At 57.1% G+C, this 26,993-nt stretch overlaps 1 protein-coding gene across 14 annotated transcripts in view; it reads left to right on the top strand.

The window, feature by feature from the left end:
• The window catches only part of CUX1 (cut like homeobox 1), a 377,703-nt gene that overhangs the window by 287,543 nt on the left and 63,167 nt on the right, over positions 1-26,993 (top strand). For 4 of the 14 annotated variants that reach the window (XM_030300232.2, XM_030300231.1, XM_032591661.1 and 1 more), the window contains 10 exons: positions 3,296-3,484; positions 12,081-12,139; positions 15,158-15,206; positions 16,011-16,107; positions 17,124-17,795; positions 18,888-18,953; positions 20,309-20,410; positions 22,961-23,790; positions 25,717-25,882; positions 26,376-26,432. In XM_030300232.2, the coding sequence (XP_030156092.1) occupies positions 3,296-3,484; positions 12,081-12,139; positions 15,158-15,206; positions 16,011-16,107; positions 17,124-17,795; positions 18,888-18,953; positions 20,309-20,410; positions 22,961-23,790; positions 25,717-25,882; positions 26,376-26,432 (2,287 nt within the window). Of the gene's footprint in view, positions 1-3,295; positions 3,485-12,080; positions 12,140-15,157; positions 15,207-16,010; positions 16,108-17,123; positions 17,796-18,887; positions 18,954-20,308; positions 20,474-22,960; positions 23,791-25,716; positions 25,883-26,375; positions 26,433-26,993 lie in introns of all 14 variants that reach the window. The other 10 variants (XM_032591662.1, XM_030300236.1, XM_030300235.1 and 7 more) reach the window with 7 other exon arrangements.

Below are 26,993 nucleotides of genomic sequence, written 5' to 3'. Positions count from 1 at the left end.
AGAGGGTGCAAGTGGAAGAGGGGCAGAGAGAGGGGGACAGAGAATCTGAAGTGGGCTCCACGCTGTCAGCACAAAGCCCGATGTGGGGCTCAAATTCACAAACCTCGGATCGGGACCTGAGCCAAAGTCAGACATTCAACCGACTGAGCCACCTGGGAGTCCCTGTAATGTTTTTAGACTCTGCAGAGTATTTTCACATCCTCTCCTGGCTCCTGAGCTGTCAGAGCCCCCACCCCCAAGACCTGGCACCCGTGAAGAGCGTAGGACCCCCTCTGGGTCGTGGAAGCCCAGAGCCCTGCTGGGACAGACTCTGGGGACCTGGTTGTGGTGCCCACCCGGGCCTCTTGTCAGACTTGGAGAAGTCAGTTTCTGTTCCTTCCTTGAGAGGCTTGTCCGAGCCAGGGTCCTGACCCTGAACCCCATCAGACTCGCCGGGGAGTTTCCTGGGTCCTACCCCATACTCCCTGAGCCTGTGTCTCCAGGGTTGAGCCCAGAACCCATACATTTTCCGAAGCCCCCAAGTGATTCGGGTGCAACTGAATCGAGGCCCAGATGGACACGAGGGAGCCGGCAGTGCTGACCCTCCTTGTGACCGTCTCCTGGGCCCTTGTCTGCTTCTTCCTATCTCCCGTGTGTCTTCATGATGGGACAGCCAGGAAGTGAGCCACGTTTGGGCTTCAAGTAGAATGCTCTCTTCTGTCTCATTTCCAAGGTCTTACTGATTTGGGTGGATGATCTCATCTCATTTAGCTTATGTAAGACACAAATGGCTTTGGCTGTGTTATGAATGAGGAATCTGGCCTGGGTGCCTGAGACATAGTTGATGTGCCCAAGGTCTCACACAGCCAGCTTGTGGCCAGGCCAGACTAGGACCCTGGCATTGAGTAGATGGCCCTCTGGGACTGCCTGCCCCCAGGTCCCCAGCCTGAATCCAGGTTCAGCAGTGAGAGCTGCTGTTTTTACACATATCATGTGAGCCACTGATCCCTGGTCTGTGAACTTGCACTTCCCGGTTAAAATCCCGGATCCCCCGATGTGGCTTGTTTTACCAGCTCTCCCTAAGAGCACTCGAAACCGTTGTTATGGCTGGCATCCCTCAGGTTGGAAAATTGATAAATAAATTAGATATTGTGGCTCAGTCTTTACCCCCCATAAGTCTGACCTCCCCAGATATCCCTTGCATTGTGTCCCCAAGCCCACCACCTCAAGGCGCCTCTGGCCACCCTTCTGAGCAGTCGGTCACCATCAGGTGGCAGCAGGTTCGGTCCTTTTCAAGCTGGCCTCGGCATCAGTCACTCCCCCTTATGCCCTGTCCCTGCTCTTTCTGACCTCTCTGCCCTCCTGTGGTGCCCCCACCCTCAAATGGAGCCCCTCTTCCTTCTGACAACTCCTGCCAACCCTCCACCCCCGCCTCTCCCTCTCACGGCTCCCAGGTGTTCCTGTCACTGGTGTCCCAGGCCCTAACCCCTGGCATTGCCCAGGAGGACTTGTCTCGGGTCCCCGTGGCTCCTGACCTTGGTTGTTGGCTGGCGTGGTGCTCCCCAAACTCTCTGTGGCCAAGGACGGCTTGTTTGCTTATTCACTGCCGATCCGTTGCAGACCGATGGTTTTACAAAAGACAGTAAGAGCGTCACAGCCGTGGCGAACTGCTGTACAAGTTTCTAAATGCTCACTCTGCATTTCTCTGCGTGTCTCACTGTATCAGCAACAGTCTGTGAGCTGGCACCAGGCCACGGAGCACACTCTGGACAGAGCTGATCTGGACAGCACGCGCCCTTTAAATAAGCTGGCGGGAAGACGCTCGCTAGGGCCATGTGCACGTCTGCCAGAAGTCAGGAGGAAATGAACCCACTTTATAATACGACACAAACCAAAGAAACAGAAAAGAGTCACTCCTTTACACACAGAACTTGACATTCTTAAGTGACAAAAGTCCTTAATTTCCTGGGGAGGGGGCAGTAGATATGAAAAGTTATTTCCCTGACGACGGGCTGTCCCCCAATGTGAGAAGTCGGTGACCAGCGCATCGTGCGTGGGATGGATTGGCTGCACCTGCCGGCTGGGGCTGTAGCCGCTAGTGTTTTCCATCCCCGTGAAGTCGGGGCACCCGGGCGGCTCGGTCAATTGAGCGTCTGACTCTTGGTTTCAGTTCAGGGCATGATCTCACGGCTCGTGGGTCTGGAGCCCCGCGTCGGGCTCTGTGCTGGCAGTGTGGAGCCTGCTTGGGATTCTCTCTCCCTCCCTCTCTGTCTGCCCCTCCCCCGCTCATGCCCCCAGCACACAGCTGGACCCTTTCTGTCACCTTATTCAGATCTTTGCACAGGTGTCACAATGTCAACGGGGCTTTTCCTGACCATCTTATTAAAACCCCACTGCCGGGGCACCGGGGTGGCTCAGGCCGTTAAGCCTCTGACTCTTGATTCTGGCTCGGGTCATGATCTCACGGTCCGTGGGTCCAAGCCCCCTGTCAGGCTCTGTGCTGGTGGTGCAGAGCCTGCTTAGGCGTCTCTGTCTCTGTCTCTGTCTCTTTCTCTCTCTCTGCCCCTCCCCCACTTGCACGCACGTGCGCGCTCTCTCTCAAAAATAAATAAACTTTAAAAAAAACGCAAATCAGTAAAACCCCACCACCTAGCCCAAGTCTGACCCCGGGCCCCGCCCCCGCTTCAGTCTCCTGATGGCCTGGTTGCCGCCCAACACGCTTATGCTATCAGCCAACACATCTTTTTTTTTTTTTTTTTTTTTTTTTTTTAATTTTTTTTTTTTTTTCAACGTTTATTTATTTTTCGGACAGAGAGAGACAGAGCATGAACGGAGGAGGGGCAGAGAGAGAGGGAGACACAGAATCAGAAACAGGCTCCAGGCTCCGAGCCATCAGCCCAGAGCCTGACGCGGGGCTCAAACTCCCGGACCGCGAGATCGTGACCTGGCTGAAGTCGGACGCTTAACCGACTGCGCCACCCAGGCGCCCCTATCAGCCAACACATCTGATGCGGCTCGCACGCCCAGCCTCCTCCCGCTGGCTGGATGCTACGTAACCACAGGGACCGTCGTCCTTGTGCTCACTGTACGCCCGGCTCCTGTTGGGCACCCAGTAAATCCTTGTCCGCCGGCCGAATCCAGGCGCATTTGCCGTGCAGACAGGAAGGTGGTGCAGGGAGGGTGTTGGCGGGTCCGGGCGGAGGCAGGAGGTCACGCCTCACCCTGAGCTCACCATCCGCATCCCTCCACCTGCGTGTTCTTGCCCAAGCCCTGCCCGAACCCCGGGGGGCTTTGTCATTTCCTTTCTCCTCCGCAGGAGCAGGCCATAGAGGTGCTGACCCGCTCCAGCCTGGAAGTGGAGTTGGCCGCCAAAGAGCGGGAGATCGCCCAGCTGGTGGAGGACGTGCAGAGACTCCAGGCCAGCCTCACGAAGCTGCGGGAGAACTCGGCCAGCCAGATCTCCCAGCTCGAGCAGCAGCTGAGTGCCAAGAACAGCACGCTCAAAGTAAGGGCGCCGAGGGGGCCGCGGGCCGAGGGAGGGCTGGACCGCGCCCCTGCCCGCTGCCCCGCCTTCCTCCGCACACGGCCCTGGGGGTGGGGGGGGGGGGGGGCCTGGCGCAGCGCTTCTGGCTCCCCTCTGACACCCACAGCCCCTCAGTGGGTTGCTTCTGTCCCCGGCATCGGGGGCACGTGCCGGGTGTAGTGACCGTGGCGGGAGCCCTTGTCCCAGAAGCCACCTTATTCGTTTGCCCTGTCTTGGCTGTTGCAATGAGTAGATCTCATGTTTGCAATCTGCACGGGTCACGGTGAGAATTTGTTCTCCGTCAGGAAGCCAAAGTGACCGCTTAGGTTTTTCTTGGTCTGAACTCCAACCGTCAACAAGCGTTTTTCCCTCCTGTGGGAACAGTGAGGATCCCCTGGACACGTCTGTCAGAAGCCTGGGTGCACCAGGGCCGTCAGATGTTTCTGGAGAGCATCTTGTCTGGAACTGACCGCAAGTAGGGCAACCTTGAACCTCCGTGAGGGAGCTAGAAGCAGGGTCCTGGGGCCCAAGGCAGGGAGAGTGCCTTTGAACCCTTACCAGCTCTTGCCTGGACGGCACTGCCCTCGATGGGCCATCCCTTGCAGGCAGCGCTTGGTAGAAGGCCCCATCCCGCGCCCACCCGTGGCCATGCTTCCCAGCCCGGAATGTCAGACTGCCACTTTGTGCACTTGCTGGTGAAGGGTTGGTCACAAGCTGTCTGCACAGACGTGCCCTTCGTTCATCCAGCTCTGCCAACCTTTTAGTACACTTTTTAAAAATAATTGCACTTGATTTATTTCCAGCCTGTTGCAGCTAATGTAACGTGAAGGTAATCCTCGCACCCTAGGTTTGTGGTGCACCAGAGAGCCATGGGGCCTCGGAGGTAGCTTGTTTGACGCTAAGTGACAGGACTAGTGACGTGTGGGCCCAGCTCCCGGGCCAGATGTGCCCCCGCTCCACCGTGCCTCCCCAGCCTGGGCGATGCCCTCCCGGGCCTCCCGCCCAGCCCCGCCATGTGTGTGCAGAGCACATAAATGACGGCCGAGCACAGCCGTCCGTATACTAAATGCAGTACGTCCAGATGAGTTATACAAAAACATCAGGAAAACTTTTTCTTATAGAAAGTACTTCCAGGGCGTAGTTAGGCCCGTTTGGATTTTTTTTTAAAAACTGACATTTTCCTTCCCAGCACACGACCGTGTCTCTGACCCGGAGCCGAGTTTCCAACAGGTTCTGTGCTCCCGTCAGCTCACTGGCCTGACCTCGCTGACTCAGGGCCCCCACCGTACCTCCCCCCTGGTCTCTTCCTGGCCCCTTCGGGGTGGATTTCACTCACTGTCCGAGGAACCGCTGGGTGCCTGGGCCCCTCGGAAGAGCCGGTCCTGCCGACTTTGGGGAGAGGGTTGAGGACCCGGTCACATTTGCCATCAGCCCGTGGCATTTATTTCTTCTGAGTTTCTTACTCTCCCATCAGCCTGCCCAGTGAGCACTAGCACTCATTTTTTATTTCTAGATTAAATTTAATTTTCTCATGTTATAGCCATTTCTGACCCCAGCAGTGGCATTATTATTAGATAATTTGCCTTCCTCTCCTTTGTTACAGTTAAGGGGTCTGACTCAGATACAATCCCGCATTTGACTATGAGAGGGAGGCTATAGACCTTACATTTTTTATTATAGAGCAATTTCTTCTAAATCAGTTAATGTTTTAATGTTTGCCTTCTCAAAAAAAAAAAATGAAACGCAGTTTCACAAATTAATGTTCTTTATCCGTATCTTGGGGGAATTCTTTAATACGGTGCAGTTAATGAAACAATTTGGCAATACTTCTTCCAAAATTACCGCTCCCTTATCTTCATCTGATCTAATAATCAAAACATATCCTCTAGTAACAAGACTCTGATTCTAATTATCTTAACCCCTTGTCACCAGGAGTGAAGATCTCCCCAATATTGAACCCGCACGCAAAAGGCATCAGCATCCCCCAAAGAACGCGTCTATGCCTCCCTCACCCAAAGGAACGAGGTTAATTGAACCAGTTCCCTTCCCGGGGCTTTTTTTTTTTTCCCCTTATGTGTATAATTTATAGTCTCAAATCTAAACTAAACAGCAATACAATTATGAAGAAAATAGGAATGAGACCTGTCAAATGGGCAGCTTGCTGCTTCCGCAGTGGTGGCAGGGGGCGGGTCTCCGACCCAGCAGCGGTCCCTCGGAAGCAGCCAGGAGCCGCACCTGAGCTTGCCCTGGGGCTTTCCTTTCTTCCTCCTCCCTCTCCCGCCCCGCCGCAGCCTCTTCCTTCTTGGGCCGTGTCGTTCAGCTCTGGGGGACCCTGGGACGCGGCGCGTGGGGCTCGAATCGGGACCGCCGCTTGAGGATGCTGAGGCTTCCGGCCCGGCTCAGCTGCTTGACGTCGGGCGTGGTTTTGCCATGCATGTTGGCGATGGTCTTTGAGACAGATGCTCCTGTGCCTGATGGCAGTCACTGGTGGGGTGTGGGGCTGATCCCACAGGGCACAAGGCATAACGGGCAGAGCCTTTACGCTGCGGCTTCTTGGGGTTTCTCGACCAGTACAGTACTTCTTGGTGGTAGCACTGAAATGGACCGTTTCTGGGGACTCACTGGTTCGCTTTCTCTGACACCTTGAAACTCTCCATCTCTCGCAACCAGTATTTCCTCCCTTTGCCTCGACGATCGATTGGCAACCGTGTGAGGATAAATGGACAGGTGGATGTTTTCCAGTCTCTCTTCCCGCCGTGCTCTGCTTTCTCGAGCCAGATTCACCCTAAACGCATCGCTCTCCACGCGCAGCGGCATACCCTCTAGTCTTAGACGCCGAAACACGCTCAGACGTGGGTGATGTTTCTTCCTGTCTCATCTGACAAGTGCTCAAGCACAGTGCCACTTGTCCGGGCCAATTCCGTATTTGTAATTAATGAACTAACCCGACTGCCATTACAAGCCGGCTATTTTCGATAACTCTATTCTGTGGTCTTCTGTTGGAGCACTTCAATACGGAGGCAGTATAATTAGGCAGTCACCTGCACTCTACTTGCTAAAGCACAGAAAATAAAGCTCCCGATAAATAGCTTCCATTTAAAATGGCTATTTATAAGAAAGGCTAGCTAAAAGAATGCCGTTCTCCCATTAGGAGAAGGTATATTTTTTAAAGATGAGTACTTCCCACTAAGGGGGTGGTGGGCAGGTGTATTAGCATCACCTGGGGGAGGCTGTCTCCAAACCACATGCCTCCCCAACTCTCTGTTCCCCTCACCCCCATCTCCTGCAAGGTTCTGCTGAGCCACTGTGGAGCTCGCTTTGTCCCTCGGGGGGTTGGGCCAGGAAAAAAGGAACAACCACTTCCGTAGACTCACTTGGTGCCTTTGATCCTGGACGCTGCCTCTTTGGCACGTAGGTTCCCTCGCCCGGCAGCGGATTTACTCTGCGCCGAGGCCGCCTTCCGTCCTGTTTCGGTGAGCGTCCCATCGATGTCTCGGGCTCACCACACGAGCAGGCGTGATGGTGATCCGGTCTCACGGAGGAGGTCACTGAGGTGAAGAGAGGCCCGTGCACGCGCCTGCCCACCAGCAGGACTGACTTAGCCTGGATGGCACAGGCGAGCCCAAACCTCAAACGTCCCGACGGCAGGGAGCCCGGGACCGAGCTCCCCACAGCTTTGTCCTGGCTGGATCTTGAAGACGCTGTGAGCACAGAGTCAGGGAGAGGAAAGAAGAGGGTGTCCGTGGGGAAGAGGAGGCAAAGGTGGCCCCGGTGCAGGAAGCAGAGGCGATCTGCGCGGCCGCGGTGGCGAGGCCCCGGGGGAGAGCACGCTGGACTCAGTCTCTGAAAACCTGAGGGGCTCCATGCTAGCGGCCTCGAGGTCCACGTGAGGATTGAGGTAGGAGCGGGAGGCCACAAGTGGGCTCCTCCAGAGTGGCTGTAAACCCGGACCCATTACTGGAAACGTTTTCAGGAGCTGATTACTTACGGGAACCTACGACGCGTCCTCTTGGCAGGACACCCGTGCCCCTGGCCACCTGGAGATGGGCCGAGGCGTTTCACCTGCAGGCCGCCCCGGATCGCGGCACACCTCGCTGACCGTGACAGGCAACGTCCAGGCGGCCTGAGCACGGAGCCTGGGCCCTCCTGGTCTGTGATGGCGCCATTCCGTGAGAAGGAGTTGGCTGCCTAGGTCACACCTGGACCACAGCTTGTGGAAACTGGCGGTGACCCGTGCCGGGAGCGAGCCCTCCAGTATAACTGTCACTCCCCCTCCACGGCCTGGCCTTGTGCCCGAGGGCCCTCTGGGCTTCCCCCCACCCCGCCACACCCAGCATCTGTAGATCCTAAATTCGCGTAGGAACCGTGGAGACCAAACGGGCTCCCCGTGCAGGTGGAATCCTAAGCCTGGACCTCAGACATGCAGTGTCTACCTGAGGGGCTGGGCCTCAGACCCCTCCCCCCCCCCGCCGCCGCCCCCACCGCCACCGCCCTGGACCGGGAGCCCGGTCACACCTCCTCATTCGTGACTGGTGGTCCCCGTGAAGACAGGGGTCACACCCTGATGCCCCTGGCCGGCGCTGTCACTCCTAAGAAAACATGGCTGAAAGCCTGGCTCTGACCATCCCTGGAGGAAAGACGGAGGCGTCTGCCCACGGCAGTGCCCCCACCTGACCGGCCCACCGTCTCTGTTGGGGCAGAGATATGTTACTGCCCGACCCCTGCTGTGCCGGCCAGAAGAAGGGCCTTGCCGAGGGTCTCTGCCTCAGAGGCCCCTTCATTTGGCAGCCCTAAAACAGGGGGCAGGCGTGTCAGAACTTGAGTAAGAGGCGTCTTTTATAAACGTGGCACCCGTCTGCCACACGCCGGTATGCCTTGCGTTTCAAATTAAATTTCCTTAATTCTTCAAGGCTTAGCCAGGTTCTTAAGCACTTCCTCTGGATAATTAATTCGTCTAGCAATTCAAGATAATTTGACGAGCACCTCCTGAGCTCCCGGAACGACGTGTGTGCTCCCTGTCACTGAACGGACGTGACCCACGTCACGTGGTCCTCTCAGAGGGGCACTTGTGTGTCCTGCGTGTCCTCGCCGCGGCCCTTTGAAAACCCGTCGTCCAGATGAGGAGCGTGAGGCCCGACAGGCGTGAGCCCCTCACCCAAGGGGACACCCTTGCAGGCCAGGAGTGGGCCGGCAGCCCATCTCTGACCCTTGACCTTTTCTCACCTCTCTGTTAAAGCCCAGGCGGGTTCCTTCACCAAGCACCTTTTCCGGAAGATACCCTGGTTCCCAGATGCTGCACACACTAGATGCACTGCCTGCCTGCCACCGGCACTTCACGGCCAGCGCTGCCCCGGGCACCCGTGCTCCTCCTCCGTGGGTCTGCCGGGGAGCTGGGATGTGGAGAACTCCATAAGGGGAGCCCCTGGATTCAGAACTGGAGAGTCCCTTCCAGAATCATACAGTCTATTCAGTACCACCCCCCAGGGTTAAAGTCCTAGCAACCACGGTAACGGTAACAACCATTTGCGAAGCGTTTCGCCGCGTGCCAAGCACTTAGCATTGTTTCCTCCAGTCCTCCCCAAACCACTATACCGTGTGCACCAAGACCCCCATTTTATACATGAAGAAACTGAGTTCAGTGTCTTGTTAAAGGTCACCCCGCAACTAGGTGGCAGAGCCAGGCCTTGGCCCTGACCTGTCGGGCTCCGGAGCCCAGGCTTCCAGGGTGCGCCTGGTCTGGCCTCAGCACACGCACCTTCTCGGTTCCTCCTGGAATTACCGACAGGTGCGGCCGGCCTCTGCTCTAACTAGGTCTGATGGTAGAACCCAGTGACACGTTTGCTCTCTGGGCAGACAGCCACCTCTGCAGAAGCGATGCCACCATTAAATGAGATCGCGTTTGGGGCACGGAACCCGGCCCACCCCGAGGAGCACCAGCGAAATCGGAGCGGAGCCTTCCTCCACAGAGAACGACAGACGGAGCACCTGTTGCCTTTCCAGATTGAGAGTTTTGGAAACTAGACTTTGCAGGCACCCAGCAGGGAGTTTCTGGTCTGAAGCCCAAGCAGAGGACCATTGATCTTTTTTCCACGGTGGGCACATCTGGTACCACAGGCCGTGTGCCTCCTGCCCCTTCACGCCACTACGAGTGTGGCTCTGGGGACATCGCACTCCCCAGAGACCGTGGTGAAGACGGGCTCGAGGTGCTCACGGGTCAGGACAGGCTCTGTCAGGCGGCCCCGCCAGCCCGCATCCAATCATCTGCCCAAAGAAATGAACATCAGAGGTTTACAGATGCGGTCTTAGGTTCTTCTTGATTAAGATGCCCCCAGGGGGGTGACAAATTTCAGCAAAAGCTATTCAGTTCTCAGCGAAAAATGTCACATCCGACCAAGTTACACAGCTCCAGTCCTAAAACCTTCTAATTAGGGCCCATCACAGGTCTGCAAAGCCATGCTCCCTGGGAGGCTGGGCCGTGATGACAGCCCCACATCAAAGGCCCTGTGGTGCCTCATCTGCACCAGGACCTTGCCCCGTGCTCTTCCGCTTGGCCCTTTGAGGTTGTTGCTGCCCTTCCCGTATTTCACGGATGAAACACTCATTACCGAGCCCCAAGGTGTCCAGCTCAGGAGTGACGGAACTGATTCCAGGTTCCGTGCCGCACCGGGTTCGGAAGCGCTCCGTATTTTCCCTTCTCCCTGCCCTCCCTCCTGTCTGTCTCGCGTTCCCTGAACACGACCAAGTTGTGCGTGTGTCCCAAATCCAGCATCCCTGACCTCCGGCCTGGTGCCAGATCACCTTTTGTCTGGGAGTGCTCCCTGCACGCGATCGTAGGGGAGTGAAATAACCGCTTCTTCAAGAGCACCCGCAGAGACCCTGGTGTGGGAATGTGACTGCACGCTACCCCCATTTGACTAGGACGCCGTTTGACTAGGACGAGAAACCGTTAGGAGGTTGACAAGGGGTCATTAAAAGGAACTAGGGCAGAGCAGTTTTACACCATGGAAACACACAAGAAACTGCCCGCAAAGACGACAGGAAAAGAGGAGCGAAATGAGTTTAGCTTACAGAACACCCGAATCCTCGAACAGCAGGCAGATTGTGGGCGTGTCCTCCCCAAACTCTAGAACATTCTCAGCCGGACTTAGACTGTAGCTGTGGTCGTGGCTGGCCACACAGAACCCTGTAGATGGGAAGGCACTGTCGATTCCCCCCCCCCAGGCCTGGAAACCTGCTAAATCGTCTGCCATCCCCTGCCCCAGCTGAGTCTGTCTCCTTCCCCTTTGCGGGGGGTCAAAAGCGAACTAGTCCAAACACCCTCACGGAGGAGCGCGCCCTCTGCCCACCACCCACAGCTAACGGCCTCTCCTGGCAAGAAAGCCCTGCAGAGCTCTGTGCAAACCGATTACATCAATGCCCCGTGAGTTCGCAGACCCTGATGGAGCACATCAGAGTGTCATCCTATCAGGGGAGCGTGTCACCTCGCCTTCCCTCTGAAGGGCACGCGAGGGCCAGGGAGTCGGCTATGCCCCGCCTTGGCCCTGCTGGCCAGCTGCCCTCCGAGGGTCCTCCCGTGGGATTCCGACAGAAAGACCGACCAGCTCAATGGGTCTCCACTCCTAAAATGCCCACATCTGGGGGGGCGGGGGGTCTGGGAGTACAAATGCTCTTCTTTCCCAATGCCAGCGCTCCACGACGAAGGGCTCGAGCCCCTTGTCAGCAGGGTCCCCGCCAGAGGTGTTGATGTGCGACTGACTGCCTGTGTCAGCTTGCCTAATATATTTCGGGAAAAGCCACGCACTGATTTTAAAGTGCTGAGAACTTCTCTCCGTCCTGTTTGCGGTATTTCATACAAAATGGCCTTTTCTTGTTCTGTTTTCCATTTACGTAAAGCCTTGTCCCACCTCGGTTAAGTTTTATGCTACACTGTGTGTGACCACGCCTGCACGCGGGCCCATTCACACCCGACCGTGCCCGTTCACACACACACACACACACACACACACACACACACACACACGTGCGCGCGTGCGCCGGACCGGAAGCGTGAGAGCCAAAAGGCGACCCCACGTGTCACCACCATTCATTTCTAGGTGCCGGCGTTCCCCCTCGGGGACGGCTGGATGGCTTAGAGGGAGTGCAGTCGGCGATGGCTGTCCCAGTCCACACAGGCTGCCATAACACAACATCCTAAACCAGGGGTTTAAGCCACAAACATTTTATTCTCAGAGTTCTGGAGGCTGGGAAGTCCAGCATCAAGGCTCTGACAAATTCCGCATACGGTGAGGGCTCCTCTCCTGGTTCACGGACTGCCGTCTGTCCGCCCACTGTGTCCTCACATTCCTAGCAGGGCAAGGGAGCTCTGCGGGGTCTCTTTGATGAGGGTGCTGGTGTCATCCATGGGGCTCCCCCCTCACGCCCCCGTCACCCCCGAAGACCCCGCCTCCTCACACCATCACCTTGGGGGTCGGGATGCGATACACGAATTTGGGGGGGGGGGGGCACAGACATTTGTTTCATAGCCAAGTCCGCCCACCTGTTTCAGACACAGCCACTAATAAAGTTCCTCTGTTTGCAGCAACTGGAAGAAAAACTCAAAGGACAGGCTGACTATGAGGAAGTGAAGAAAGAACTAAGGTAAGTGTGGAGACGCCTGCTCGGCCACCCGCCATTCGGGGCTCCTCAGCGACATTTGCTCAGGAGACTCTGCACCAGGAATGGGTGGGGGGACCAGCCACGGGTCCTTGCCCCGGGCCGCCCAGAGCCGTGGGCGTTTGCACTCAGGCCTGTGCCTGAATTCTCCGGACTTTCCATAAAACTCTGCGCGTTTAAAGTAGGCCAGCACGCACAGAATCAAGGGAGACGTTGCCTTTCAAGCAATTATAAAACACAGGGCCGTGTTGCAGACAGAAGTTCCCTGAACAGGAGCAGAGCAGGGAAATGCTTTCCCGTCGAAAGAGTTCCCGTGGCCTCCCACCCCCTGCCCACCTGCAGGTGCCAGGACTTTCTTCTCCCAGTGTCCAGTTTCCCCTCCGAGAGGCAACAGCTAAAAGCCTGTCACCCCTCCAGTGCTAACGTTTACACTCTCAAGGTGAAGTCCCCTCCCCACGCCTGGCCTCCCTGCCTCCCCACCTCCCCCTGCCGTCTCAGACTCCCTGCCCCCCCCCCAAGGTCGCCCAGCCCTGGAGTTCATGGGCAGCCCCCACAGTGCAAAGGGCCCTCTTCCCCAGTCTGACTGCAGAGTCTGTCCCTGAGCGTCCCTGCCTCTGTGGCTGGGCCCTCAAACACTGCGAAGACAGCCACCCGGCCCTCCAGGCCTGTGCTCTCCCCTGCTGCTGGAATGAGGGTCCTTCTGCTCCCCGCCAACCCCTCCGCAGACCTCCTGGCGTCCCGCAGCCTCCCCCTTGGCCTCCGGATCCCCGCTCTGACCCAGGCATCTCCCTCCCACCTCTCCGGGCTGACCCTCCCCCTGCACCTCGGGCCCCCTCCCCCTCCCCTGCCGACCCACCAGCTCCTCTCTCTTGCTGACGTTTTTAACTTCTCCTTTTAAAATAGGCCACACCCCCTTGCCATGCTGTTCTTTGTATTCTTAATGATCCCTCGGGTTTGCCAAAAATGCCCACGGGAAGGCCTCCTCGACCTTCTTGCCACCAGGTCTCCCATCGCCCTGGCTGGGCCACGAACGCCTCCGGCCTCCCAAGGGAGTTGCCTGCAGGCGGCTCCCCAGCCCCGCGCCCAGCGCGGCTCTCCCCGCACAGTCTCGCCCCCTCTGGCCACAGGCAGCCTCGCAACCCCTCCGTGGCCACCAGTACACCTGCCGACATGCAGATCCAGCCGTGGGGCATTCGTTACTTACCCGTCCGGCCTTCTAGATCTGCCTCTCCCGTCCCCACGTCCCCTCCTCCCTCTCTTCCTCCCACGCAAAAGGAAACATTGTGTGCCTTCTAGTGTTGAGTCAGAAAACTCTGATGCGAAGGCCTTCGCCCCCAGCCCAGCGGCTGCACGCCAGCCCCCGGCCCCTCCCAGAACCGCACCCGTGTTCCTGGAGGCCCTTTCTGTCGCACCTGCGCGCACCAAGGCCCCACCTCAGCCCCACGTCTGCATCCGAACGCCCCATTGGGATGGCTTTGCTGCTGAAATGTGTTCAACCCAAGTGCCCTCCCAAACACACGCCTCAGTCCCCATACCCGTCCCCTCCGCGGGCTCCGTGCCCACCTTGGTGGTCTGTAAAATACCCTGCTCCTTCCAGGCCTTTGTGAGACACTGACTCCTCCTGAGACAGACCCCGTCTCCGACCCAATGGGGTTTCTGCCGCCAGGGGGACCCACCAGGTTTTCACTTTCACACACTCTTTGGATTTTGTCTTCTACGCACATGACGGCCGACGGAGTCCACACGGGTGAGGGGCAGAGTGGCTCCGATCCTCTCGAGTGCCAGGCACCTAACAGGTCATCGGTAAAGATTTGCTGAATAAATTGAAAAGATACTGGTATTTGGGGTCTAAGCTCATAGACTCACTCCGGTCTTTTGTTACACGATGTTAAAGATCTCAGACAAGAATATAGTTGCGCACACGAAGGCCATAAAAAAAGACAAGTTCCAGACTGCTCGTCACTTCTCTCCTGGCTGATGCAGTGGGGCCCCGAGTTCTTATTATTTTCAATAGCTCACCATAAAATAAAATTATGAGGTTCCCTCCCCCCGCTCCACCCCTCCCTGCAGCTGCTCTTCCGTTCCTGTTTTCTTAGTCTACGTGACGAGGGCCACTCTGAAGATATAACCACAGATAGACTAAGCCGTCAGCTCCTTACTGGCTGCCACGGTGGCAATGGCAGAGCGTGGTCTCCTGGGGCCCTGGGCGTTTTTACACCATGCTCTCTCTCTGACACTTCCGTGGAGCTTAAAGAGGGCAGGGGCCAGAGTCACAGCCATAAGAACTCTGGGAGAGCACAGGTGGCCCACTGCCTGGGACTACGGAGGCTCTCACTCACCTTCCCGAGCTCCTGGGGCCATGTGGACTCACAGAAAGGAAAGGGTGTCCCCTTAAATAGTGGTTCTGGGCACCTGCACTCAACTTGGCTGTGGGACTTGTTGAAACAGGCCTGGACGAAGTGATTTCAGTGATAACGAGGACAAAGGAGAAATAGTCCTGCTCCCCCACACCACCAGGGGCTACAGAGTAGGTCTGCGACCAGCCTTTGAGCCATCCAACTTGGGACTTGCTCTTTGACCATTTCCCCCGGGGGCCCAGGTGCCAGGCACCGAGCGAGCGTCTGGCCCCGGGAGCAGGTAGGAGGGATGAGCTTTCTCTCCCTGGCTTCCTTCTTACAACCTTAACATTCCCTGTAGGCTTGACAAATACATTCCACTTGCAACAATGTTATGTCTGTGTTCAACTTTAAAATTATACTCTGAACAGCCCTGGTGTGATTCCATATGGAATGATTTACATGCTGGGCAAGAAACTTTTGCGGGCCAACTGCTAGTTGAATAGCTATTCTAGAGACACTATCAGATGATAATGCTGCCAGGGAGGTGGTTAGAGCTCTCGGTTCCTCGGTTCCTGGAGTGCAGGAAACTGATGTCAGTGCTCGTGAGTGTGGCGGTCGTCAAAGGTACACGGGGGAAATGACTGCTCTGTCTTGCTCTTCACAGCATTCTGAAATCCATGGAGTTTGCACCGTCCGAGGGAGCTGGGACACAGGTACACGGTCTCATTTGCTTTCAGTGTGTGCGAGGGTCAGCTCGCCGTGCTCACTCGTCCGTCCCCGGGCGAGCATCACGAGCTCGAAATGTCTATGAAACCTCCCACCTGCAGCTGACGAGCAATTTCTCAGGAACCTTAAGCAAGTTCAGGCACGTTATCTTTAATGTAAAAAGAGGCAAGAAGAGAAGAGTCAGTGTTTTCCAAACTGGTAACTCAGTTCACGTGACACTGTGATTTAACTCGGGCGGGCACTAAGAACATGGCTAAAAACAGTCTTAGATTATGTCAGAGACCCGCCCAAAATGGACTGGCTTTTATTATCTGCTGCCTCACGTGGAAAAGGGACGGGGCAAGATGACAGCGGCACATCGTCTACCTGGTGGCCGCGTAGACTTTGAGGCACCAAACAGAAGCCCACTCCTGATGCCCAGACGGCAGCTGACTCTTTGGGGCTGGCAACCTCTGCAGTGACCTTCGGACAGCCAGTTCTAATGCCCGATGGGGCACAGGTCTAGACTCCCTGGGCGTGGGGACGGAATAGAGCATGATTAGTTGTCTAGAAGCCACGTGGATGTAAAAGAAGACGTAAAAGCTCCAGGTGGGACGCATTCCTTTGCAAAGGAACTCGAGCGTTTCCCACGTGCGCGTGACCATCTTCAGGGGAAGGCAGATCTCTGTAACGTATCGGAGTCAGCCGAGTCGGGCGCACGAGCCATCGGAGCAGGGGGTGTGGGGTTCCGGTGGCCCCGGGGAGCGGGAGGGTGGCCGGCCCCGCGGTGAGCCCTGCTCTGCCCCATCTAGGACGCATCCAAGCCCCTGGAGGTGCTGCTGCTGGAGAAGAACCGCTCGCTGCAGTCCGAGAATGCCGCGCTGCGCATCTCCAACAGCGACCTGAGCGGTAGGTGGACGGCGTCGCGTGCCGTGCTCGGTCCCTTCCGGGGGTCGAGGAAGAGGAAGGTGAACCGTGAGTCTGGGCCGATGCATGACGGGAACATCACCGGTTGATGACAGCCTTGACTAATGAGTGCTTGGTCTCCTCCTGGTCCTCCTCACTGCTCCTCCCCTCCCCTCCCCGCCCCGCTTAAAGATGGTCAAGGCCGGATGTGTGGCCGCAGAGCGCCTGCGGAGGTCAGTTAGAGCCAGTGTTGCAGGACTTCCAGGAGGGACACGCGGAGGATGTTGGCTTTTCTGGTCTTTTCCCAGTTGTGCGGCCTCTCTCTCTTGTGGTGTTTCCGGGGCTGCTTGCGGAGGCCCGGCCCTTCCAGCCTCAGTGGAGCTTTTCTTCCTTCGTCAGGTTTTCCTTGGGAGCGCATCCCCCGTCCTTAGCCTTTCTTTGCTCGTCCCAAAATGGTGGCGTCACTGACTGCTTCTGGTTTTGGCAGCTGGTAAACCGTTTACCAGTGTCTCGGGCTCCGATGATATTTCGTTCTTAAAACGTGCGTGCCTTCGATCGAGTGGACTCGGTACAGTGCATTCGCCTCAGAGCAAGTGGTGTGAGAGAACCCGTTGGTCCCAAAATGTCAGTGTTTGCTGCTCCTCAGGTGGGGCCCTTCTGGTAATAGCTCGAATGCTAGCGGCCCGATCAGAGGCCCCGCGACCTGTCGACTCTTTACTGTGTGTGGTACCGGCTCCTTGTCACTTTAGGACTTTAAATCTATGTCGAGGGGACTCTCCAGGCTGCAACGTACAAGAAAGGTGCAAACATGAAATGCATGTTGCTTGTTTCGGGGGGCCTCGTTTGGCTAATTTAAAAATTCAATTGAAAAACAGACCAACACACCTCATTGGCCCTTGTAAAATCTGCACTTTTTGGTTTTTTTTTTTCCCTTTTGTGGGGCAAACTCTGCATTTTGGTCTTGGTTTTTTTTCCCTTTTGAATCCCCCATAATGCATTATGTTTGCCCTTCCTTGTAGGGTCAGCCAGGAGAAAAGGGAAAGACCAGCCTGAGAGTCAGCGTCCTGGACCTTTGCCGGCCTCCCCTCCTCCTCAGTTGCCCCGCAACACGGGGGAGCAGGCTTCCAATACTAATGGTACACACCAGTTCTCACCAACGGGGTTAACGCAAGACTTTTTCAGCTCATCCCTGGCAAGCCCCAGCCTGCCCCTGGCTTCTACGGGAAAATTTGCACTAAACTCTCTCCTCCAGCGACAGCTAATGCAGTCCTTCTACTCCAAGGCCATGCAGGAAGCAGGAAGCACAAGCGTGATTTTTTCAACAGGTCCATACAGCACAAACTCCATATCTTCCCAAAGTCCATTACAACAAAGCCCAGATGTAAATGGCATGGCCCCGTCTCCCAGCCAGTCAGAAAGTGCTGGGAGCGTCTCCGAGGGCGAGGAGATAGACACTGCGGAAATCGCCCGGCAGGTGAAGGAGCAGTTGATCAAGCACAATATCGGACAGCGCATTTTCGGACATTATGTCTTGGGACTGTCTCAAGGGTCCGTGAGCGAGATTCTGGCCCGGCCCAAGCCATGGAATAAACTGACCGTTCGCGGCAAGGAGCCCTTTCACAAGATGAAGCAGTTCCTCTCGGACGAGCAGAACATCCTGGCTCTTCGCAGCATCCAAGGCAGACAAAGAGGTGAGAGGCTCTCGCGGGGTGGTGCCAGCGTGCGAGCCCGGCACGGAGTTGTGTGTGAGTGCGCGTGCGCGTGTGTGTGAGCTGAAACATCCGTGCATCATAGCAGGTAAAAAATTCCGTTCGCCGCTACCATCTCTGGGGTCCGAAGGTCGGCGGCATGAGCCGGAGCCGACAGATACGGGGGGCCTGGCCTCTGACACTCGCTCAGCCCCCCGCATGTAGTAAACTCAGAACCAAAGTGCCACCCGTCAAATCGGACGGAATCGCATCCTGTACAACGTCCCGACGCGTGTCGCGTCCAGCGGTCCGATTGGCGGTGGGCGCTGGCCTCACGTGGGAGGAGCCCTCGGGTAGCGCCCGGCCCCAGCACAGCAGCAGCAGCCACGTGCCCCTCCTCTTCCCACGCACACGGGGGGTGTGTCCCGTGGCCAGCTCTCTCCCGGTGTGACCTTCCATTAGTGGTTCCTTTAGCCGAAACCAGCCAGACACCAGCCTGCCTTGAGTAAGATCCGTGAAAGCTCTATGAAAACCGCCTTCCTCCCCCACCCTCCACAAAAAGACAGCCACTCCTATCCCTGATTGAAAGAATCCCCTTCCCTCCCGAACGACGGGATCATTCCGCTCGACCAGCAGTGGTAGAGAAGGGTAGTCTTACCAGACACACTGGAGACGCAGCAAACAGGGAAGGGAGACGCTTCCAGGAGCGTCGATTTGCACAGGGCACGTTGAGCTTTCTGTGGCGATGTTAACTGAAATTGACTGTCTTTGGATGATTAATGTGAGCTTTGTGCCGGGGGCTGGTGGGCGACGCGCTCGGCGGCAGGCGGTGCCCCCTCCCTTTGACCCTCACGGCTTCGGTGCCTTGGGCCACTCCTTAGGTCTGTCTGATCTTCCACAGCAGGGCCTTGGCCTCTGCGGGCCGGCCAGCCAGGGAAGGGCCTCTCGAAGTTTCTAGTACCTCCCGAGGTGTACAGGAAGCCCTGAGCCCTTTCTGTAGTGACAGGAGGCTCAGACGTCATGTCACACAGCCCGTAGCGTCAACGCCACCGTCCCCCTGATTGTTTTGTTCTTACCACACTTGTTTTTCAACAGAGAATCCAGGCCAGAGCCTGAACAGACTATTTCAGGAAGTACCGAAACGAAGAAATGGGTCTGAAGGTATGTCGCAGGCAGGTGTTTTTCTTTGCAGTTAGTAAAAACCTAGGAAGCAGCATGTCCTTAGCTGTGCATTTGGGTTAAAACTGTGCAGTGTGATTCTGGCCTGGAACCTGATGGAAAAACAGCTAGTAAGTATAAAACAAAGCACGGGTTCAAGTACGCACGGTCCCTTCCTCCCCAGCTGCCCACACCCTACTGGGTGCGCAAGAGGTGAGGCGGGGAAGCACCGCTAAGAACCAGCCCCCACCCCCACCCCCACCCCGGACCAGCCCAGCCCCCGCTCAGGTGCAAATTACACCTTTCCCCGTTTTCTCAGAAGCAGCCAAGAGCTAACGACTTTCGCTCTGAGAAAAATCAGGTGACCGAGGCAATGAGATACTGCTGCTTCCTCGTACTTCCTTTTAACTCTGAAATACGTTAAAGGTGCTACGGAGTGGACAGATCCCCAGTGTCATTATCGGTTCTCCTCTGGGCCCTGGCGAGCCAACCCCCACTGTGCTCCTGGGCGCTGCATCTTCACAGGGGCCGCGCCCCAGCGGTGTGCTTGTCTGGCAGTGGTTTGGTGCGGCGGTGGCCTTACTTAGCAGGGAAGTGGAGGATGAAAATACGCGGAAGGCTTCCAGAAAGAACTGGGGCCAGCTCCCCCCCCCCCGCCCCCGCCCCCGGCCGCAGTAGCTTCGGTGCCTCTGTGCATGTGGCTACTCTGCAGAGCGTCCCCCTGTGACCCAGAGACGGAATTCTTGCCCTGGAGGGAATCTCTGCAGGCTTCTGTCCTCGTTCACGAATTTTTAAGACCCGGCATGGGATGATAGAGCCGAAATGTTAAATCTTCACCCTCTTCACCTTGTACGTGCGAATGACCGATAGGCAATCAGCCTCAGCCCTGCCCCCTCCTCTCCCATCTCTGCTCTTTGCGATCCCGGCGTCCCACAGGCGCACAGAACCTCGAGCGTAGTCCCAGGCCAAGACAGCCGTTGAGGCTGCGTTTAAAGGGCTCACGGGCACCACTGCCTTTTAATCCCTCGTCTGTTTTTGTGCCGGATTAAGTGACGTGCTCTCCCTGGCCCCAGCCCACGGGTGCCGTCCAGTTTGGCTAAACGTGAGAGCTTGTCCCGCTGGCCAGATAACACCAGGGAGATTCAGCAGGAGCCCTTCCTGCGCGGGGCCGCAGTACCTGCTGTGAAGTTGCACGCACAGCAGATACGGGTAAAGGGGAGGCCACGCCTGCCTCCGTAACCGTCACCGGCCTCAACTCGGGAGCTATTGATCAGAATGACATCTTCGTGCAGCACTGATTTTTTTGGTTGTTGTCCCACGGGTGGGCTTGATGTCATTGGTATGGCTTCTCCCTGCAGGTAACATCACGACCCGGATCCGAGCCTCCGAGACCGGGTCCGATGAAGCAATCAAGTCCATCCTGGAACAAGCCAAAAGAGAGCTGCAGGTGCAGAAAACCGGTACGGATTCCACTTTTTTGACCACTGCCTTCCAAACTCAGAAGAATTGTCCTAAGGGTTCTGGTGAGCAGTAATTAATCTTAAAAAAAAAAAAAAAAAAAGAAAACAAAAACAACAGTGTATGTTTTCAGGCATTTGGGCAAGCACGGACGGAAACAGGTCTGTGTGATCTGAATGTTGCCACTAGTGACCGCTCTTTTTATAATGTCATTTCCTAGTACTTGACTCAAGAACGTACCTTCGGCCTAGACCCTCCTTGACTTAAACAAGTGAACAAGTAGTTGGTATCAGATTTCCTTCTTTAAATGCCATCCAGGCTTCGTTATTTGGATATACTTGACTAAACACTGAAAAAGAGCGGACAGAAAATAAATCCTAAGCTCCTTCATGGGATGAACGCGGCTGGGGAGGGGTATCTGAGTGCAGGAGGTCGGCCTCAGGAACTGGCCCTCGGAGCTCCCGCGCCCCCGCTGAGTTGGAATTGAGAGGCACACGGTGCTGTAGATTCAGCTCAGACCCTCTGCCGGAGAGGAGACTGAGTGCCTGAGTTCTCTCGCTCTGGGGTTCAACGTATGGACACACACCCGCCCCGTCCCTACGAAACCCCTGCTCGCAGAGCCCTTCCACCACAGACCTGGCCACTGGGCTCCCGCCAGGCCTGGCCACGGGCAGCCGTGGCAGCTGAGGACAGGCCGCCACCCGGTCACTCCCCTGACCACTGGGCCTTCTCCCCAGGCCACCCCATTCCCACATGACGTATTCAGAGGTGAGCTCGGGGCTCCCTTCTGGGAACCAGGCCTGGGCTTGGCGTCTTTACCTGCCTCCCATCCTACTCAAACCGAGTCCTCACCACCACCCCGGAAGACGGATTTTGTTATCCCACTATGCTTGATTAGCAAACTCGGGCTCCAAGGGAGAACGGTATGCCCAGGTACATTAAATGGCAGGTCCTAGATGCAAATCCTTGTCCCTCAGCTCCTGTCCCAGCACTTTCCCCTCTGCCTCCTTGCAGGGACCCCAGAGCAGTGGGTGGGGGACTGGCCTGTGAGGCCTCAAGCCTGACCGTAGGTGGACCTTCCCTTTGGTGCGGTTCCTACTCTCAAGACCAGAGTGGACGTTTAAGCCGGCCCCTCGTCTGGGTGGCTGACCAGCCGAGAAGCTTGGCCGGGCCCCCCTGCAGGGGGAGATAGCCCCAAATTGAGAGCGGAAAGGCCCACTTTGAGGGGTGGCTCGAGCCATGCCCTGCCCCCTTCCGCGAGCCGCAGTTGTGCCTGCCTGCCCCCGGTCGTGTGCGCTAGAGGAGGAGGGCCTTCTGTCACCCAGTGAAACCAAGTCCCCGAGAGGCCTAAAAGGTTGTCTCTGGTATCTGAAGCATTTTTCGGCCCCATTAACGTGGGTAAGGAGCCGGCTTAATGTGATTCCTTCCCCCAGACGTGAAGGTGTCTTAGAGTTAGAGCAGGTGTCGGGGCGGGGTTCAGTTCCGTGCTTCTCAGCCAGGGCCTTGCTCCACAGTCATCTGGGAGCGCTGGGTGCTGGGGCGCCTGGGTGGCTCGGTTGGTTCGAGTGTCCAACTCTTGGTTTCAGCTCAGGTCATGATCCCACAGTTCATGAGTTCGAGCCCCACATTGGGCTCTGTGCTGACAGTGAGGAGCCTGCTTGGGATTTTCTCTCTGTGTCCCTTCCCACTCGCTCTCTCTGTCTCTCTCGAAATATATAAACTTTTAAAAAAATTTTTTTTAAACTCGGTGCTGGTCCAGGCCCCCACCTGCCTACTCAGTCAGACACTTCAGGGCTGGGGCCTGGGCATGTGCGTTTTAACAAGCCCAATGGGCAGTTCTGGGGCACAGCCCTAGTCAGGAGCCCTTGATCTAGACCAGTACCCATCCCAAGCTTGCAGACGGAAATCCTGAGGCCTAGCAGTGCCCCGCGATCCCCCCCCCCAAGGTCGCGGCCCCCGGTTCTGGACCAGGGCCTACCCGCTGTCCCCCGCCACCATCCTGGGGCCCTCTATTGCTGGCCACACCACCGTCCCCTGCCCAAAGGAAAATAAATGTGAGCCAACCCAGACGCGGCCATTTGTCACTGGAGACTCTGGTCTCACACCACAACCGTTAACAGAAATTAGGTTTCTGAAGTTTGACGAAACCACTACAATTTTGGAATTTAGCGCACAAAAATACTGCTTACAAATCATCAAGGATTAAAAAAAAAAAAAAAAATCACCAGGGATGACGGCACATCCCCGGGTGTTGGCCCGCTTCCCCCCCCCCGCCCCCGTGACACCCCAGGATAATGAACCCTTTCAGATGGTGCGGAATAGAGGCCAGCGGTCTCGGAGCGGTGATGTTAGTCTGTCCGTCCCTGCCCGGACAGACGCACGCGTGGTTCGCTGACAGAGGAAACGATGGCAGGGCAGAGCAGCTCGGGTCTCCCGGCTAATCTGCGTGTTGTGGGCGGGGCAGGTTAGACCGGAGCGGAGGGAAAGCAGCATGTTCCCACCCACTGGGGTCGGTCCCGCCCCCATCTCACCTCCGTGTTTGCTCCGTGCAGCAGAGCCGGCCCAGCCTTCTTCTGCATCCAGCAGCGGGAGCTCGGACGACGCCATCCGCTCCATCCTGCAGCAGGCCCGCCGCGAAATGGAGGCCCAGCAGGCCGCCCTCGACCCCGCCTTAAAGCCAGCGCCACTGTCCCAGGCCGACATTGCCATCCTGACCCCCAAGTTGATACCCTCCTCGCCCATGTCGTCCGTGTCCAGCTACCCTCCGCTCGCCCTCTCCCTGAAGAAGCCCCCGTCCGCCCCCGACGCCAGCGCCTCCGCTCTGCCCAACCCCCCGGCCCTCAAAAAAGAGTCCCAGGACGCGCCCGGGCTGGACCTCCAGGGAGCGGCCGAGTCTGCACAGGGCGTCCTGAGACACGTGAAGAACGAGCTGGGCCGCAGCGGCGTGTGGAAGGACCACTGGTGGAGCACCGTCCAGCCGGAGAGGAAGAGCGCCGTTCCTCCCGAGGACACCAAGCTGGAAGAAGCCAGCAGCGCGAAGGAGAAGGGCGGTGGCGGCCAGCCGCGGGCGGAGCGCGGCCAGCTCCAGGGACCCTCGTCGTCAGAGTACTGGAAGGAGTGGCCCAGTGCCGAGTCGCCGTACTCCCAGAGCTCGGAGCTGAGCCTGACCGGAGCCAGCCGCAGCGAGACGCCCCAGAACAGCCCCCTGCCCTCCTCCCCGATCGTGCCCATGTCCAAGCCCGCCAAGCCCTCGGTCCCTCCGCTGACCCCGGAGCAGTACGAGATCTACATGTACCAGGAGGTGGACACCATCGAGCTCACCCGGCAGGTGAAAGAGAAGCTGGCCAAGAACGGCATCTGCCAAAGGATCTTCGGGGAGAAGGTAAGGGGGTGGACTCGGGGGCCTGGGCGTTCTCGTCTCTTTTCGCTGCTATCTGGCAGCATCTGTCTGGAGGACGTGGCCGTCACCCCATTCAGTGAGCCACGGGGCAGAAAGATTTATCCACTCCCAGACTTCCGGAGAGGCCGGCCGATGAATGTTCCACTGTTCACCCCACCTGGGGCGAGACTCAGGGCTAGGCCGTGTCACCCACCATGCTCCTTTAGGCTCCCAGTGACACGTGAGGGTGCGGACAGTCGCCATTTGACAGATAAGGAAAGTGCAGCTCAGGAAAGTTGAAACTACATGCCCCCAGCCGGCCGGTGCCTGAGTTCAAGTCCCGTCTCTCTGCCCAGGGTGGCCCAGACACAACTCTGCAGGCTTTTTTGGCCAAAAAAGCTCTGATCCCATAGAGAGACCTAGAGAAGGAAGATGCATGTGACAGGAGAAGCTTATGTCATGTGATAGGCATAATCGTACCTGTCTCCCAATTCAGCATTTTCCTGGGTCCTGTCGGCCAGATCGGCGAAGTGACCTGCCCAGAATACACAGCTAGAGGTGGCCCCGGGCACAACTGCCATGCCCGCAAAGCCCCTGCTTCCACCCCTTCCCTCCCTGGCTCACGAAAGTCAGTGATTTCTGAATGAGCCCCCAGACCCTTTCTGTGCCAGGCACTTCCCGGTAACAGTTTCTCGATAATGGGGATTTACCAGGCCTGTAAAAAAGAAGGTAAACATAATACCCCAGCGTTGCTTCAGATTAAGCCATTACTGAGCATAAGGAGAAGCGCTCCACTCCCCTGAAAGGCAGCCTCCCCGAGGGGTATGTGGTGGGGTCGACAGTGGCCTCTGAGGAACCCCCACGCGGGGGTCTCCCCTCCCGCCTCCCGGCCCTCCCTGCCCTGCATTGTCCTGCCTTCCGCTCAGCGTTTGCGCCGAACCGTGCGGTGGATCCTTACAATATCTGATTGTGATTTCTTTGTCCTGATTTTACAAAAGGTGATGGGGCGGATAGAAGTGAGGATGAGAATTTCAAGTCCCTTGAAATTTCTAGTTCAGTGTTGTAAAAATATCATTTGAGAACATTTAAATAGACATTTGTGCTCATGCCTTAAATTTAGCAGAGACTTAATAGCGTTGAACTTGTTTGGCCCGTGAGTGCAGTTTATTCTGGAACTTGAGAACTTTTCAAAAGAGTGATCGAACGCAGCCCCTAAATATCTCTGGGCTGCATCTGTGTCCTGTGGGGGGTGTTTGTGCCCATACATATGTATGGCCATATGTGAGCGTTAAGAAAACTCGGGCATGTACGTGCAATTTGTCGGTTGTCTGCAGTGAGTTTCACTCCCAGGCTGGCGCCCCCATCGCCGCCGGCTCACCTCTGGGCCCCCACTGCCGAGCAGGATGCGGTCAGAGAGAGCAAACCTTTCTCGGTGCCAGCCCGGCCCAGCGCCACAAAGAAGACCGGCCCCCCGCACCCTGCCGGCCCCCGCCGCTCTGGCCACTAAAGGGGTCCTGGGCCCCGGCACCTCAGCCTTTCCTGGCACCTCCGGGCAAAGAGCAAGCTTTCAGCGCTTCCTCCTCGGGCTGTCGGGACGCCACCCCCGAGGCCTTGGCAGGATGGAGGCCCTGGGCGAGATCCCCTCCCCTCCTCCTCCCACCGCTCCTCTCCCTGGGAGTAGAAAGCTGTGACTGTAACTAGGGCTCCCCAAGCCAGGGCCTCCGCCCGCCGGGGCCTGTGACAAGCTGATTCCCCAACCCCAGGCTGGCGCCATCCACCGGGCAGGGGTTCCGCGCTCAGCCCCTGGAGCCCTCGCTTGGGTGTTATCCGTCCCCACCTCTCCGTGGCCGTGTGTGTGCATCACTAAAGCATTTGGTGGCCTCACACTAAATCCTGGGCACCGATGCATGTCTTTGATTGCCCCACCAGGTACTGGGCCTGTCCCAGGGCAGTGTCAGTGACATGCTGTCCCGGCCGAAGCCTTGGAGCAAGCTGACCCAGAAAGGCCGAGAACCCTTCATCCGGATGCAGCTCTGGCTGAACGGCGAGCTGGGCCAGGGTGTCCTGCCTGTCCAAGGGCAACAGCAAGGGCCAGGTAAGGGCAGCCCCTCCCTGGGCTCCTGCAGATGGGGGGAAGGGAAATGTATGCAGGGGGTGGTGAGGCCACCAGCCGCGCCCTGGACTGTTGGCCGGCGCCTGGGGGCGGAGAACTGTCCCCTTCCTCCACAACCTGTTGCCATGGGACTGACTTTAGTTTTTCGGAGACAGAAAGCTGTGCCTAGCTAATTTTATAAGCAGCAGAAAATGAGTTACTAATTAGGAAAATGCTGTTTGTACATAAATATAGGTAAAAGTCAAGTAGCTAAATCAGGGAATCAGGAAAGGAAATCAGCCAGAGACACAGAGGTGAAAGATACAACGGGCTTCAGCTTCTGCCTGCGTGGACCCCGAGTTCTGGCCCCCCTGTTAAGGAGCGGGACCTTCGGGAACTTTATGCCGTCTACGCTCTGCTATGCTCGGTGTGTTAGGAAGTTTTAAACCCCTGGGGTTTGTTTCCTCATTTAATTGTAACCCTTTGTCTTATTCAGTCCTCCATTCTGTGACGTCACTACAGGACCCCCAGCAGCAGGGCTGCGTGAGTTCAGGTAACTAGCGATTTCTGTTGTTTTGTGTGGAATACTTCCCTCCCTCTACGTTTCCCTGTCCTTTGGTCTGTAGCGGGGGGTCTCCGAGGATCCCTGGTTCTGGATTCGGTGAGCCGAAAACACCATATGCGGCTGGCACACTGGATTCCTCGTGGTCCTGGTTTCTAATGGACACAGGGAGAGTTAGCAGCTGCGTGAGGGTTTCCTCCGGCATTTTCCTGCTCGCCACCAAATTCTTTCATCGGCCTGTGGCTTCTAGGTGCTCAGGACCGGGGGCTGGGGTCCAAGTCAGAGATAGATTCTGCACTCGCGGGCGCTTCCATTCTAACAGGAGGGGACTGGACCTCTCCCGGCAGGGTCATGGGCAGGCAGAAGTTGAGTCCATCCAGAAGACCTTGGGGCCACCTTCAAGCAAGAAGGATGGGGACGAAGGAAACCAGTAAGGGCTGAGGGTGGGAATCCAGCCTAGAGGTGGCTGGAGGGAGGAAGGCCTGCAGTGCCGGCCGGCCGAGACACCTGGCGCCTTCCGGTTGGCATGTGGAGCCCCGGGGCCTTTGAGCC

Source organism: Lynx canadensis, chromosome E3 (assembly GCF_007474595.2).
Source record: "Lynx canadensis isolate LIC74 chromosome E3, mLynCan4.pri.v2, whole genome shotgun sequence".
Lineage (NCBI taxonomy): Eukaryota > Metazoa > Chordata > Mammalia > Carnivora > Felidae > Lynx > Lynx canadensis.
The sequence above is the reverse complement of the archived record's forward strand: the minus strand, read 5'-3'. Positions and strand labels throughout refer to the sequence as shown.